This window comes from Electrona antarctica (genome assembly GCF_951216825.1).
Source record: "Electrona antarctica genome assembly, chromosome: 14".
In the NCBI taxonomy this organism is placed as follows: domain Eukaryota; kingdom Metazoa; phylum Chordata; class Actinopteri; order Myctophiformes; family Myctophidae; genus Electrona; species Electrona antarctica.
The window spans coordinates 46,726,675-46,741,264 of record NC_136795.1 but is presented as its reverse complement, the minus strand read 5'-3'; the positions used below and the strand labels follow the sequence as shown (position 1 = coordinate 46,741,264).

At 41.3% G+C, this 14,590-nt stretch overlaps 1 protein-coding gene and 2 long non-coding RNA genes across 4 annotated transcripts in view; 2 read left to right on the top strand and 1 right to left on the bottom strand.

The window, feature by feature from the left end:
* Positions 1-5,352, top strand: part of LOC306936091 — a 9,248-nt gene extending 3,896 nt beyond the window's left edge. The window contains exon 3 of the long non-coding RNA XR_013791459.1: positions 3,895-5,352. This is a non-coding gene — a long non-coding RNA (uncharacterized lncRNA). The remainder of the gene's footprint in view (positions 1-3,894) is intronic.
* Positions 5,353-8,311: 2,959 nt separating this feature from the next.
* The window catches only part of LOC306936093, a 117,539-nt gene continuing 111,260 nt past the window's right edge, over positions 8,312-14,590 (bottom strand). Inside the window, exon 2 of the long non-coding RNA XR_013791461.1 lies at positions 8,312-8,443. This is a non-coding gene — a long non-coding RNA (uncharacterized lncRNA). The remainder of the gene's footprint in view (positions 8,444-14,590) is intronic.
* Positions 8,696-14,287, top strand: LOC306936078 (tripartite motif-containing protein 16-like). Of its 2 annotated transcripts, none has more exons than XR_013791457.1 (7): positions 8,696-9,073; positions 9,944-10,330; positions 10,709-10,804; positions 11,518-11,751; positions 12,811-12,973; positions 13,395-13,507; positions 13,627-13,659. XR_013791457.1 is itself a non-coding variant. In XM_079519511.1 (7 exons), exons 1-7 carry the CDS (start codon positions 8,840-8,842, stop codon positions 14,160-14,162), a joined length of 1,710 nt encoding a protein of 569 aa, XP_079375637.1. In that variant the 5' UTR covers positions 8,696-8,839; the 3' UTR covers positions 14,163-14,287. The 2 variants fall into 2 exon arrangements, 1 of the variants encoding a protein (XP_079375637.1); XM_079519511.1 differs by having other exon boundaries at positions 13,448-13,507; positions 13,627-14,287.

The following is a 14,590-nucleotide window of genomic DNA, read 5'->3' as shown; positions in this document are numbered from 1 at the left end:
TGTCACTCAAGTGATTACTGGCCAATCACAGCGCGTCTTTTCCGGGACTTATCAGACCCGAACATGCACTCTGTGACGCTCATGCTTCCGCGGGGCTTCGCAAGGAATTTCGGGAATGTTTTGCCCTCCCTTGAGCACATACGCTCCAGAGCCGGAAAGGGCGTCTATGTTCATATGTCTATGCTCAAGCCTCTCCAACTGATTCAGTGTGGGGTGTCTAAATGATGTGTTTCTTTATGGAGAATTCAAATGTGACTTTCTTTTTTGGATAGAATAACCCTACCCTACATTATTTTGCACTTCTACATTGCCCATTTTGTCAAATCAAATTAACATATTTATTAAGAATTGAAGTGCATGTATATCACTGGATACAATTATGATGATCAATTATCACTTCCTGACATCAGCCTCCCGCTGGTCTCCTGAGCCCTGATTCCTCCATCCCTCGTTTACTGAGAGAAGTATGTAGCAGAAGCCCTAAGTCACCATTTTGACAGCGCTCTCAAGGCCAGTTGGGCACCTTCATGGGGGTATTTAATGTGCAGGTGAGAACAGAGGTGGCTCTGACACACCACCTGACCAGCTAATCAGTCCACCAATGCTGGAAGCATCATTGATCTCAGGTGTACTTCTGGTTCCTACAGAGGAGTCTCCCAGCTGAGTGTCTGGGTCTCCTTCTCCCCTGTTGGCCAGGATTCTCTCCATCCCCTCAATCATCTCATTCTGATCCGAGCACACCAGGTGTTTGGAGGATGGCTTCACTGTGGTGCACACCAAGCTGATCTTCCAACAGTTGGCATCACAATGCCCAATACCTCCTTCCTCTGGGACTTGTGACAGTCCAGCTGAAATAAGATGTGCCTAGGCCCTTCAATCCACGACTCCTTGACCTTTACCTTGAACCAACATGGATAAATACACTCCACAATGCACTACAGACTTTTCAGATTATTCCCTCTCAGTCCACGCTTTGACACCCAGAGCTGTGGTGAGCCAGCGGATGTGGTTTACTGGCCCAATCTCCAACAGAGCCAGCCTTGCAGGAACCACTCCGTCCCTGACTGAACGAACAATTTATAGCCATAGTGTTGATCAGTCGAGAGATCTTGATAGTCCGGCAGCCGACAGGCTTCTTTTGTTTAAAGCGGGACTTGGTATATAGTATTTTTATTGGCCTAAAATATTGTCTATATACATACATTCATGAATCCACTTGCTGACCGGCTGTTAGTATTGGGCAATCTTTTTTATAGGGGTTTCTTGTGACCTTACCATTAACATCCTATGGCTGGCAAAAATGTCAAATTTTCCTTATGCTTTAAGTAGCATGTGACATGTCAAACTAGGGGCTTTTCATGATTCTGAATCCATTCCAAGCATTAGTTTTGCACAAAATACACTCCTTGGGCTAAAAGCAGCCATAGCCACTTGCCCAAATGTGCCCAAAATGTGCTGACCTCATCACATTTGTCATGTCTATGGCCGTTTTTAGCCCAAGGAGTGTATTTTGTGCAAAACTAATGCTTGGAATGGATTCAGAACCATGAAAACCCCCTAGTTTGACATGTCACATAAAGGAAAGTTTGACATTTTTGCCTGCCATAGGATGTTAATGGTAGGGTCACAAGAAACCCCTATAAAAACAATTGCCCAATACGTTCAGCCGGTCAGCAAGTGGATTCACGAATGTATGTATATAGACAATATTTTAGGCCAATAAAAAAAGACTATATACCAAATTTCTGCCGGACTATGAATGACCTTAAGGCAGATTGATCAGTGGAGGGCCAACAGAGATTCTGGTGAGTTTTGGTTTGATATCCAACTGTGTATCTGAATCGAGGAGCTTTCCTATTGGTCCAGATAGCTTGTTGTCTGACAGAGTGGGACCATCAAGTTCAACGAGCCGGTGGAGGGGGAGTTCACAGTGTGGTTTGCACACCAAGCAGCTTTCTGCTCAGGTGCAGCTCCAGCTTCCGCATTACTCCAGCTTTCACACCAGTGTTGACATTTGTTGAGTCTCCTCCAATGGTCCCCCTCTCCCTCAGCCAAGACAAAATTACCGTAGCAATCTGCTTTGCATGTGACTACTCTTTAGTTGCTTTTTCGGGGGTAAAATGGAACAGATTTGCTGCCAGCAGGCTCACTGGCAAGTGGCAACCCTGTATTATTCCCTCATCCTCCTTGCATGAAAGGATTGGTCACTGCTTGTGCCCTCAGCTTTCATCATTAATGGTCAATCTGCCCATCAAAAAGGATCCTTCTCCCTGCACTTCACCTCAAATTCTTCCCCCAGCTCTCTCATCAACTTCTCCTGTGGTAAATGGTAAATGGTGCATTTATATAGCGCCTTTATCCAAGGCGCTTTACATAGTGCATTACATTCACCCATTCACACACACATTCATACACCGATTGCGGCGGAAGCCATGCAAGGTACCAACCAGCACATCGAGAGCAATTTGGGGTTCAGTGTCTTGCCCAAGGACACTTCGACATGTAGACAGGAGGAGCCGGGATTCGAACCGCCGACCCATGGATCATTGGACGACCTGCTCTACCTCCTGAGCCACAGTCGCCCTGTGCTCTCTTGACTTTGTTCTTATCATCAATCACTTTGCACAGCGTGTCTTCTTCTGTGATGATTCCTGCATCAACCAGAGCTGTAGTTGCCATTGCTGCAGTTGGCCTGAGCAAATCAATCCCAAATTAATACAAAATTAAAATAATGCAAATGGATGTAGGTTAGGTTGATCAGAATTGAAAAATGTCCTCAGATTTGTGTTCTACACACCAAAACCTGTTATTTGGAACAGGAATGATTTATAAAAGCCTCCCAACTTAATTTCTTTCTTTCAGAACAAAATTGCGAATTAATCAAAATAAATTACAATTATCAAATGCAAATTGATGTAGGTTAGAGTTGTCCTATCCAAATAATAATGTCATATTAGAATTCTCTATTCTCCAAAAACACAAAATAGACACCCATGCCATTTGATTAAAAAAAAAAAACATATCTGGTCATTATGAAAGGACAGATGCATAGAAATTTCGAGTGATCAAAAAATAAGCGATTTAGCATATGATCCAGCACGCATGGTCGGAGCTGCAGTGTGCTCTGGAGGGAGTTATGTAATTTGTAGTCTCGTGTAGCCACTCTGCTATTCCACAATCTCCGAATGCTATATAGAGTCTGGAACTACACCTCCCGAAATCCGAGTAAGGAAGCTGCCATTTCCGTTCACGAAAATATATTTTAAAATATCTTTAGAGCTTATTGTTATATTTCATTGTCTGCTAAGCAACAGGCTATATATACATAGATGATTTCTATTTATATTAGGATAAATTTGCGTGACTGTAAAGACGGAACAGAAGTGGGGAGGAGTCTCCACTTCTGCTTTATATTTTACTCATGACAGCTCTTCCGATGCTCCAGACTGTATGACGAAATCATTTGGAAATTGCGAGAGGCAACAGTCTGGTAACGCGAGACTATGTAATGTGTACCACTCATTATTGGATATAATAACATCAGATTTAGGTCATGCGGAAATCTCAACATCGGTCTTTATGTCTCTTCCTGCTTCCTACATAATGTAATTGTATGCATTTAATTTGCTTGATGTTTTGTGTAAAGCACATTTGAATTGACATGTTGTTGAAATGTGCAATACAAATAAAATGGCCTTGCCTTGCAATTAAGCACATTGGAGTTGCAATTTACAATTTAGGCATTTAGCAGACGCTCTTAATCCAGAGCGATTTACATTAAGCAAGAACAAAAGCATGGAAATACATCACATATATGAAAATCCTGAAACATGCTCTCTGCTTGTCTCTGAGTTGTGCTCTCTGCTGAGATTAGCTTATCTCTCCTTGTTCTAGATCTCCAAATCCTTCCTGTTGTGTGCAAAGAGGAGTCTTCCCCTGATCACCAGGAGAGCAGCAGCAGTCTGGTCCAGGTGAAACTAGAACCTCAACACATTAAAGAAGAACAGGAGGAGAGCAGCTCCAGTCTGATCCAGGTGAAATTTGAACCTTCACAGATAAAAGAGGAACAAGAGGAAAATAGCTCCAGTCTGGTTCAGGTGAAACTAGAACCTCCACAGATTGAGTCAGAAGTACTTCTGAGACAAGAGGAGGCTGCAGGATCATCGTTGACATTACTAGCAGTGAAAAGTGAAGATGACGATGAAAACATAAAGACAGAGCCTCTAGCCAGCACCTCAACTGAACACATGGAAACACAAGCTGATGTAGAGGACTGTGGAACATCACAACCAACTAGTGATGAGCAGCTCCTGTCTTTACACGGTTCTTATGCTTATAACAGTGATGACTGGGAGACCACGGATGATGAGTCCGTTTTGAACACACTGAAATCATGCAAGACCCAACCTGTGGAAGGACACAAATTGTCTTATAGCAACCTGTCCCAGAACCTGAAATCATTTAAACAAGAGTCATACATGAGAAGTCAGGAAACAGGAAAGAAACACTTTAGATGTACAGTGTGTGGTATAGTCTGTGGTGGCATGAGTGTTCTGAAAGAACACATGGAGATGTGCGAAAGGCCTTTTGTTTGTACAGTTTGTAACGGAAGGTTTGACCAAAATAAACATTTGGAAAAACACATGAGGATTCATACAGGTGAAAAGCCTTTTGCTTGTACAGTTTGTAACAAAAGCTTTAAAGAAAAAGGTTATCTGAAAGCACACATGAGGACTCATACAGGCGAAAAGCCATTTTCTTGTACAGTTTGTAGCAGAAGCTTTAAACACAGACCTTCTCTGAAAATACACTTGATGACTCATACAGGCGAAAAGCCATTTGCTTGTACAGTTTGTAGCAGAAGCTTTAAGCGAAATCACGAACTGACAAGACACATGATGATTCATAAAGGCAAAAGGCACTTTTGTACATGTTGTAACAAAGGCTTTAAATGCAAACTTTCCCTGAAAGCACACATGAGGACTCATACAGGCGAAAAGCCATTTGCTTGTACAGTTTGTAGCAGAAGCTTTAATCACAGACCTTCTCTGAAAATACACTTGATGACTCATACAGGCGAATCGCCATTTGCTTGTACAGTTTGTAACAGACGCTTTAACATAAATCAAGCTCTGAAAACACACATGATGATTCATACAGGCGAATCTCCATTTGCTTGTACAGTTTGTAACAGACGCTTTAACATAAATCAAGCTCTGAAAACACACATGATGATTCATACAGGCGAAAAGCCATTTGCTTGTACAGTTTGTAACAAAAGCTTTAACCAAAATGGTAATCTGAAAACACACATGAGGATTCATACAGGCGAAGAGCCCTTTGCTTGTACAGTTTGTAACAAAAGCTTTAATATGAATCAGCATCTGAAAACACACATGATGATTCATACAGGAGAAAGGCCCTTTGTATGTACAGTTTGTAACAAAAGCTTTAACAGCAAACATTCTCTGAAAAAACACACGAGGATTCATACAGGTGGAAAGCCCTTTGTATGTACAGTTTGTAACAAAAGCTATAATTGCAGCCATTCTTTGAAAAAACACATGAGGATTCATACAGGCGAAAAGCCATTTGCTTGTACAGTTTGTAACAAAAGCTTTAAATGCAAACATTATCTGAAAACACACATGAGGATTCATACAAAAAAAACGAAATAACTGAAATTGAAAAAGAAAAACTTTTGTTTTTAAATTTAAATTGTATTGAAGTATAATAAAACTAAAACGAACACTGAATCTACTGAACTGAACTGAAGTATTAGCATTTTTAGAAATAAAACGAATTGAAACTGAACTGTTTCAATTTGTTTCCTAACTAAAAACAATATTCAAAACAAACTAAAATGAACTATTATAACCTTGCTTGGAAGTTGGCAGCAAAGCCATAGTGGCATGCCAGGGAGTTTCACCCTATCGATTAACTTAGAGGTGGTGAAGCCCTGCTTCATTTAACCCATTTTGGGGCAGGAACCCCTTTTGGTGTTAGCATTATGTTATGCTTTAGCTATTGAAAAATAGCAGATCTACAAGCTCATAGCGCACCACCGAGTGGCGCGCTACGAGCTTGTAGATCTGCTATTTTTGAAAAATCGAACGACTGACATAGAAACATAGCTTTTTCAGAAAACTGTCAGGATGTAGAAGACATTTTTAGAATCTGATCTCAGGTCAAAATGGGTTAATCAATATGACTGGTTTATGAACTGATGACTGGCTTGTTATGCCTTGTGATTTATTCAACTGAAACGTGGACCACGGAGAATATCCACCCTTTGTTTTCCTCTCCTCCCTTGCTCTGTTTGACTTTTGACTTCATTCGTCTTCAATTTATGGATAAGAAGAAGGGTGGGGACATTATTATTATTATTATTTTCATACTGGCGGTGTCTCTTATTGACAGTGGTGGTGCGCGATGCGCAATCTGATCCTTAAAATTCTTGTTTCCTTGTTTTTTTGTTTTTTGTTTAGGCTTATTCAAAAGTGAATTTAACTTTGAATTTAACTTTCTACTCCAGATGGTTTCATGATTCTAGTTTGTTTTGTTTTTTTGCTTTGGTCTGTTCTATTTTTGTGATGTACTATTACTGACGACGTTGGCGCTAATGATCGACTTGATATTTTATTTATATGGGGCGGCAGTGGCTCAGGGCTAGAGTGACCGGATGTGAACCACAAGGTTCCCAGTTCGAACCCGGGCTCCCCCAGAGTTAGTGTCAAAGTGTCCTTGAGCAAGACTCTGAACCCCCAATTGCTCCAGATGTGCAGGTTGGTGCCTTAATTACATGGTTTCCTACGGCATCGGTGTGTGAATGTGTGTCTGAATGGGTGAATGTAATGCACAGTCTCTGTAAAGTGCCTTGGATAAAGGTGCTATATGCACCATTTACCATTTTATATGCTATATTTAGGCCTATATTATGTCCTAGTTTGATTTTCCCCTCTTTTCCTTTTTTGTGAATTACTTGCTAATTTCTCATGATGGTGTGTGGTCTGACTCTGGGAGTGGGTGTAACCAAATGGACCCTTGCGGCCCGTTTGGTTGCATGTGTGCTCTCAGAGTTACAAATGGTTAAATTAACATACGACTATAGTGTGCAGAGTACATTGTATGTCTATTTCGATTAATGATGATAATTAAAACAAATGTCCAAACTCCATGAGATGATGATCATTTGTATTTATTTATTTATCTATCCATCCAGTTACAATGACACAGACATATCATTTAGATAATTGTACTTGTATAGGAATATATATAATATGTCAAATGTATGTATTATATGAAATATATAAAGTATTTGTATTGATAATGATATATAGAATAGAATACATTATAGAGCATATACATATATATATATTATAAATATATATGACTTACACTATACTATTATTTAATGTACTTAATTTCTCTGTTGTGAATTATTTTATTTAGTTTATACCATGTTGGTATTTATGTACTGACGTCAAGCGATGACGCTGAAATAAGTTATAAAGGGGTAGGGTTATATACGTTTTTTACTTCTCCCTACTCCTTTCCGAACATAAAAGTAAAACAAAAAGAAAAATAATTATACTTGCGGCCAGTGAGGCTTGTTTTTTTTGTTTTGTTTTTGTTTTGAAAAAAAAAAAAAAATGTTTCTATATTGCACTTATTTTAATTCTTTGACTTTTTTTTCTAATTCTATCATGTTCGGAATAAAGTTTTTCATTCATTCATTCATATCCATCCTCTTTCTGGAGGGCAGGTTTGTTAATATTAGGCTTACATTATTTAGCGTATGAAGGAGATTCTGTCTATACATTTTTTTCATGTGATGATAAATGACAGAATCAGTAATCTCTGCAATTATGGCTGTGAGAACATCATTTTATTTTATTAATTTTACACTGAATTTGTTTTATTCCATATACAGTATAAGCAAGCACAGTTGCAGTGGAACGAGGATGCAACCTCTACAGTGTTTTAATCTAATGTTGAATGAAGCCTCTAAATATTAAAATAGTCAGGGACTGAGTGGACACTAGTAGTGCAACATCATGGCTGTAAGAAACACTAGAACATGGAGGCCTGTTAATAATAGAGTGTACAAATATTGATTGTAATGCTATGGGCTTTTAAAAGCATAATCACCGCAAGTCTCATATAAATAGTTGAGCAGCATCGCCTAGTGTTTGTTTCATGCAACGTCAAGCTGACATCACAAATAATGCATGAAATATTCAACGTTTGGTGCTAGAGTGGAGTCACTCGGCGCCAAACACCTCCCTGCCCAAGATGTTGGGCAGGGAGGTTGATTTATTGAAATATTTATTAACAGTTTGCAGAATTACAGTACATTTCAAGCACAAAACTCAATACAAAGACTGTTAACTGTGAGTGGACGACCCAATTAAGCATTACACTTGTTTACAAGAGGGTCCACCTAGTTCAATTCATCAAAAATAGCGAAATGTGTGGCAAATCTGCAAAAAAAAAAGAGAGTGGTGGACCCTTGTAGCTGTAGGCCTACTTTGCAAACAAGTGTAATGCTTTATGGTGTCGTCCACAGTTAGCAGTTTTTGTATTGAGTTGTACTTGTGCTTGAATGTACTAAACTGTTATGCGTCAATCAATCAATCAAAGCCACGCCTCCCATAGGCCTATGTAGCCAGGAAACCACACCCCTTTTCTTCTCTACAGGCTTTTCAGAGAAACGAAACTATCGGGACTTAGGTGGTGGAAAGCCTGGTGAGGCGAGGTTACTCGGGGCTTCGAGTCGAGTCCGTACTCTTTCTCGGTGCCCAGGTTTTTTGGGGGTTTGCATTCGGCTCAAGTGAAAATGGCGCAGCAGGGTGTTGATCCGGACCAGGATAGGCTGCTCTGCTGCTGTTCCATCTGTCTGGACCCTCTAAAGGAACCGGTGACTCTGCCATGTGGACACAGCTACTGCAGAACGTGCATTGAGGGTTGCTGGGACCGGGATGAAGAGACGACTGGAGTCTGCAGCTGCCCTCAGTGCAGGGAGGACTTCACCCCGAGGCCTACTCTGAGGAAAAATAACATGCTGGCCGAGGTGTGTGTGTGTGTGTGTAAAAATAACTTGCTGGCTGAGGTGTGTGTGTGTGTGTGTCCATTTCTGTGTGCTTCTTTACTTTTTGAGGTACATTTTTTACAATTTTGATTGATTTTGTACTTTACTTGAGTATTTCCCAGTACTTTTACTTCTACACCATACAGCTCAGATCCAAATATTGTACTTTTACTCCATTTCCTTGTTCAACAACATACATAGCAATCAGCAGTATGGAGTTCAAAGGCAGAGACACAGAGATAAGGTTCATAAAAATGACTTTAACCCATTAAGACCTGAGGACGATTCTACAAAATAATGTCTTCTCTAAATCAAGACGGTAATAAAGAAAGTTTTCTGAAAAACCGAAATAATATATTCAAAGATTTGTGCCACATTTTCGCGATTTTTTTCAAAAAAATAGCTAAAGCATTAAACACCAAAAGGCGTTCCCGACCAAAATGGGTTTTAATGATTCTATCGTCTGCTCACCCCGTGATGTCTTGAATACAAGGAGTGTTTGTAAAACGGCGGCGAATAGAGAAAACAAAATACAACAAGAAAATACTTGATGAATTGATGTAAAACCGGAGGCCTCAATTATTAACAGCAAAACTATCTTTATAACCTTTCAGGCTAAATCGCCCCGTCTCGCACGCGCCTGGGAGGCGCTCGCATGCGTGTGTGCATGAGCTCAGGTTGTAACCCACCCGCCACGGGCACACCCAGGTGTGCCCCGTGGTGGTCTAAAACGTGGTAGTTTAAAACGTTTATTTCCTTCTACTTGTATTCGAGGCTATTCCTATAATTTAATTCCGGGTTGTTTCAGTTTTAGTGACCTCCCCCCCACGTCTTTTTATTTTGTACTTCCAGGTTGTGGAGAAGCTGATGAATACAGGAGGTCGGCAGTCTTCTTCTGCCTCTGCCGATGTGGTCGACCATGCCGCCGCCGGGCCGGAAGACGTGGCCTGCGACTTCTGCGCTGGAACCAGGCGTCGCAAAGCCCTCGTGTCTTGTCTGACGTGTCTGGCCTCGTACTGCGAGACTCACCTCCAGCCTCACGACACAGTTCCTACGTGGAAGAGGCACACGCTGGTGCCGGCCACTAGCAAACTGCAGGACAGGATGTGCTCCGGTCACGGCAAGCTGATGGAGGTGTACTGTCGCACAGACCAGCGGTGCATCTGCCTGCTGTGCACCGTGGATGAACACAAGGGCCATGACACCGTGTCCGCTGCGGCAGAGAGGACTGACAAACAGGTAGGGCTAGCAGGGGCACACTTGTTGGCCAAGATATTAGCTAATGTTTCAATTTCAAAGATCGAAGTACAGTCATCATAATAACAAATTTAAAGATTACATATTTTCTTTCGTCCCCCCCCTGTTAATTTCTGTTAAATTGAGTCTAAACAATGAGCTATGATGTATACGGTGAAAAGTACTAAATGTTGGCAATATGAACCCAATCAAAAACCGCAGCGAATGATAACCTTTCATAAATTATATTTCATGTCCTGGCTGAAATGTGCTGCTGCAAAAATGGATTCAGTAGAACTTGGTCACTGTTTTCACATTATGACTTATGAGTGATTCTCTAAAAACCAAACCGTCTCTCTTTCCAATGCTGATTTCTTCCAGAAACATCTGGTGGTGAGTCAGCAAAACGTCCAGCAGAAGATCGGGAAGAGAAAGAAGGAGCTGAAAGACCTGAAACGGGTCATAATGACCCTGAAGGTGAGGCAAAGTTATAGTTCCTGATATTTGGTTCCAGTTGTACACTCATTTGAATGAAGTCTTGTAGTCTTTTACTGTGTTAGCCATGGTTCATGACGCTCGTACTTCACGTCATGGCTTAACTTCCGCCTGTTTTACGCGATCGCTACATTTACATTGTAAACGTGTAAATAAACATTCAGATTTCAAATATAAAGGAAATGTACTGGTACAAATTTGAGCATTGCTGCATCCCGCGTTGTTTAATAAATGGCATTTTTATCCGAGCTGTCTTTTTTTGCCAAACTACGTGCCCCTATCGGCCGAGAGGAGTGTGGCACTGGGTGTGTTTGATATAGGCACGCTGACCGCACTGCCAACACAGACTAATAGGCGAGTGCACTCCCGGTGTGCAACTGTGAATTTCCCAAACAAACCCCGTTTGAGAAAAGTAGTCGGGGTGCTCGGATAAAAATGCTTTTTTATTAAACAACGCGGGATGCAGCAATGCTCAAATTGCTCAGATTTGAAATCTGAATGTTTATGTACACGTTTTTCGTGTAAATGTAGCGATCGCGTAAAACTGGCTTCAGTTGCGTCAAGATCGGTAGTGTGTGTATATATATATATATATGCAGACATATACAGACGGATATTTCTAGTCAGTAGTTGGTGATCGTTCATGTGTTTTCTTGTAGACTTATTTTGTGTTCATGTCTCGTTGGGTCAACCAGAGTTCAGCCCAAGCAGCAGTGGACGCCAGTGACAAGATCTTCTCCGAGATTATGGTTTCCATGGAGAGAAGGTCCAGTGAGGTTCAAGAACTGATCAGAGCTCAGGAGAGTACTGCCCTGGCTCAGACCGAGGGCCTCCTGAGGCAGTTGGAGGAGGAGGTAGCCTTGCTGGAGAGGAGACGTGCTGAGATGGAGGAGCTGTCCAGCACTGAGGACACCATCCACTTCATTCAGGTTCCACAGAATGCTTACTCTCGCCCCACATCCATGTCTCTCATTGTCAAATAAAAGCTTAAAATGCCCCCAAAAAAAATCACATTTGCGTGAAGCGCCTCAGTCACTTTAATTCATTTCCGATTTACTGCCACTATATATACATTACGAGACATGAATGCGGCGCGTTATCGTATAAAACAAAACCAGTCACAAGATATGTTTATTGGCCACATGACGTCTCGTGTCGTCAATGTTTGTTTAGGGCCCTAAACAAACATTACGTGGCTGCCATATGATGTCATTTCAAAAGCCAGGCATTGGAGGGGCTGGCTTGTGCGCCTCAACAAAGGTTCAGATTACATCACAATCACAATGCCATGCCAGTTGTGAGTCTTATTACAGAGCGCCGCAGTCCCGCCCCATTTCATGACTATGCCAGGCCCAGGAAATAATTCCCAATGCATTTTTCCCATAGACATTTAAAAAAGTATTTATTTAAAGACCTTTTAAGCGTCATACAAAGCCAACTCGAGTTGTGACAAATCATGACAATAAACACAATATCTTGGACCAAACTAATAATTGCAAAGAAGACAAACAAGAAAAAAAGTTTTGTAACCTGCCGTTTTCTTCTTCTTTCTAATTATTTTGTTGTCATGATTTCTCACAACTCGAGTTGGCTTTGTACGAGGCTTAAAAGGTCTTTAAATGAATACTTTTTGAAATGTCTGAGGAAAATGAACGGGGAATCATTTCCTGGGCCCTGGTAGGGGGCGGGACTGCGACACTATTATATCCGCCAGGCTGGAACTTTAATCCACCTCAAAGGTTTTGCAATTGGCGTCATTGTGGTGCTATAACAGGCCGCTTCACAACTCTTGAATTGTAGCTCGTACAATACAGGCTTAAGGGGTGACACACAAACGGGTCACAAACCACATTCAGCCCCCCCCTCACCCACCATGTGTGTATGGACATGTTATCCTTGTTCAGATCAATATACTAATCTATTGATTTCTTGGTGTTCTGTTGATCCATCCATTCCTGTCTGTACACACATTATGTTTCTGTCTCCAGAGTTTCCAGTCTCTGTCCAGTTCCAGTGGGCCACCAGAGCTCCCCAGGATTGCTGTCCGTCCCGTGCGTCCTTACTTCACAGATGTGACGGATGCTGTGTCTGGTCTGAAAGACCACCTAAACGACATCCTGAGGAAAACCTGGCCGGAGATATCGGCGAGAGGTGAATATTTTAAATGTTCTGTTTCAGACTTTCAGCCATCATATTTCTGGTAAAAGTGGTCAGAAGGCAATAGCGTAGTTGCCGAAGGGATACTTGTAATCCAATACGTCGTGGCACTGGGCATAGCACCCTATAGACATAATTTGGAAAACTTAATTTAACCATGCATGATCCTAATCATACATAATCACTAACTCAGTGTGAAACTGGAGTGTAATTTGATGAACACAGACCCAAACCCATAAATCCTAAATGTTCAGATTATATAAACTGTTCAAAATATATAGTTTGAGAAGAACTACCCTAGGGCTGTGTCTGAAATGACTTCCTAAGGTGCACTACGGTGCAGTTTACTGTAGTGCACCTTGGTTGGTACCCTGGTTGAAAAACACTATTGTAGACCATTTACATTCTTCTGCAGACTATTCTCCTGGAAAACTACTGTTACTGATTTGTGATTTCTTGTGTCTCTAGTGTCTGCAGTCGATGTTTTCCATCCACCAGAGCCCCAGACCAGAAATGACTTTTTACAATGTGAGTAGATGTTGAATCTGTTTGCTACTGTTTATTTGTGCGTGCACGTGTGTGTGTGTGTGTGTGTGTGTGTGTGTAAATTGTATATGAAACTGATATTGTATGTGTTCTTCTCACAGATTCCTGTCCACTCTCACTGGACTTGAACACAGTACACAGCTGCATGTCCCTGTCAAATGAGAACAGGGAGGTGACCGCTGATATACAAGCACTGGAGCCTTACCCTGACCATCCAGAGAGATTTACCGATATCTGTCAGGTGTTGTGCACGGAGGGTCTGTCTGATCGTTGTTACTTGGAAGTGCAGTGGAGTGGCATTAAGGTTTCCATAGCAGTCTCTTACAAAGACATAGACAGAAAGGGGATTAAGGAAGGCTTTGGATCCAATGATAAATCCTGGATGGTCCAGTACTCTGATGAGGGCTGCGTGTTCAAACACAACAACGTTGAGACTAAAGTCCCAGGAGTTCTTTCCTCCAGAGTGGGGACACTGGGGGTGTACCTGGATCACAAGGCAGGCATTCTGTCCTTTTACAGTGTTTCTGACAAAATGTCTCTCATTCATAAAGTTCAAACCAAGTTCACACAGCCACTCTATCCAGGGATATGGCTTTATTATGTTGGCGATAAAGCAGAGGTGTGTAAGACATGGTAGACATGTTTAACTTAATATAATGTCTGAAATCATGTAAAGGGCTGATGTTGGCTCACTAATTTCACTTGTTTTACGCTGACATTCTGTTTTCCATAATAAATAAAGCACAGTTGCAGTGGAACGAGGATGCAACCTCTACCAGTGTGTTTTATTCGTAATTTGAACACCTCTAGATATTAAAACAGCCAGGTACTGAGTGGACACTCGTAGTCCAACATTATCATGGCTGTAAGGACATTTAAAGTTTTGAATTTATTAAGGAAAAGTGTAAAACATGTATTAATAGCGTGTAGAAATATTAATGTAATGCAGTGGGTTTCAACCATTTTCATATCGAGGTCCATTATTTATTAGGCATTTGAGCCACGGACCACCATTTGATGAGATTTTGCCTCCCAGACCCAAAACTTAAACTTATGTTATTGTTG

Coding starts and splice junctions, on each gene's coding strand:
- LOC306936078 (XM_079519511.1), top strand. CDS start 8,840: ATGGCGCAGCAGGGTGTTGATCCGGACCAGGATAGGCTGCTCTGCTGC. Junction 10,331..10,708: donor CAGAGAGGACTGACAAACAG/GTAGGGCTAGCA, acceptor GATTTCTTCCAG/AAACATCTGGTGGTGAGTCA. Junction 11,752..12,810: donor ACACCATCCACTTCATTCAG/GTTCCACAGAAT, acceptor TTCTGTCTCCAG/AGTTTCCAGTCTCTGTCCAG.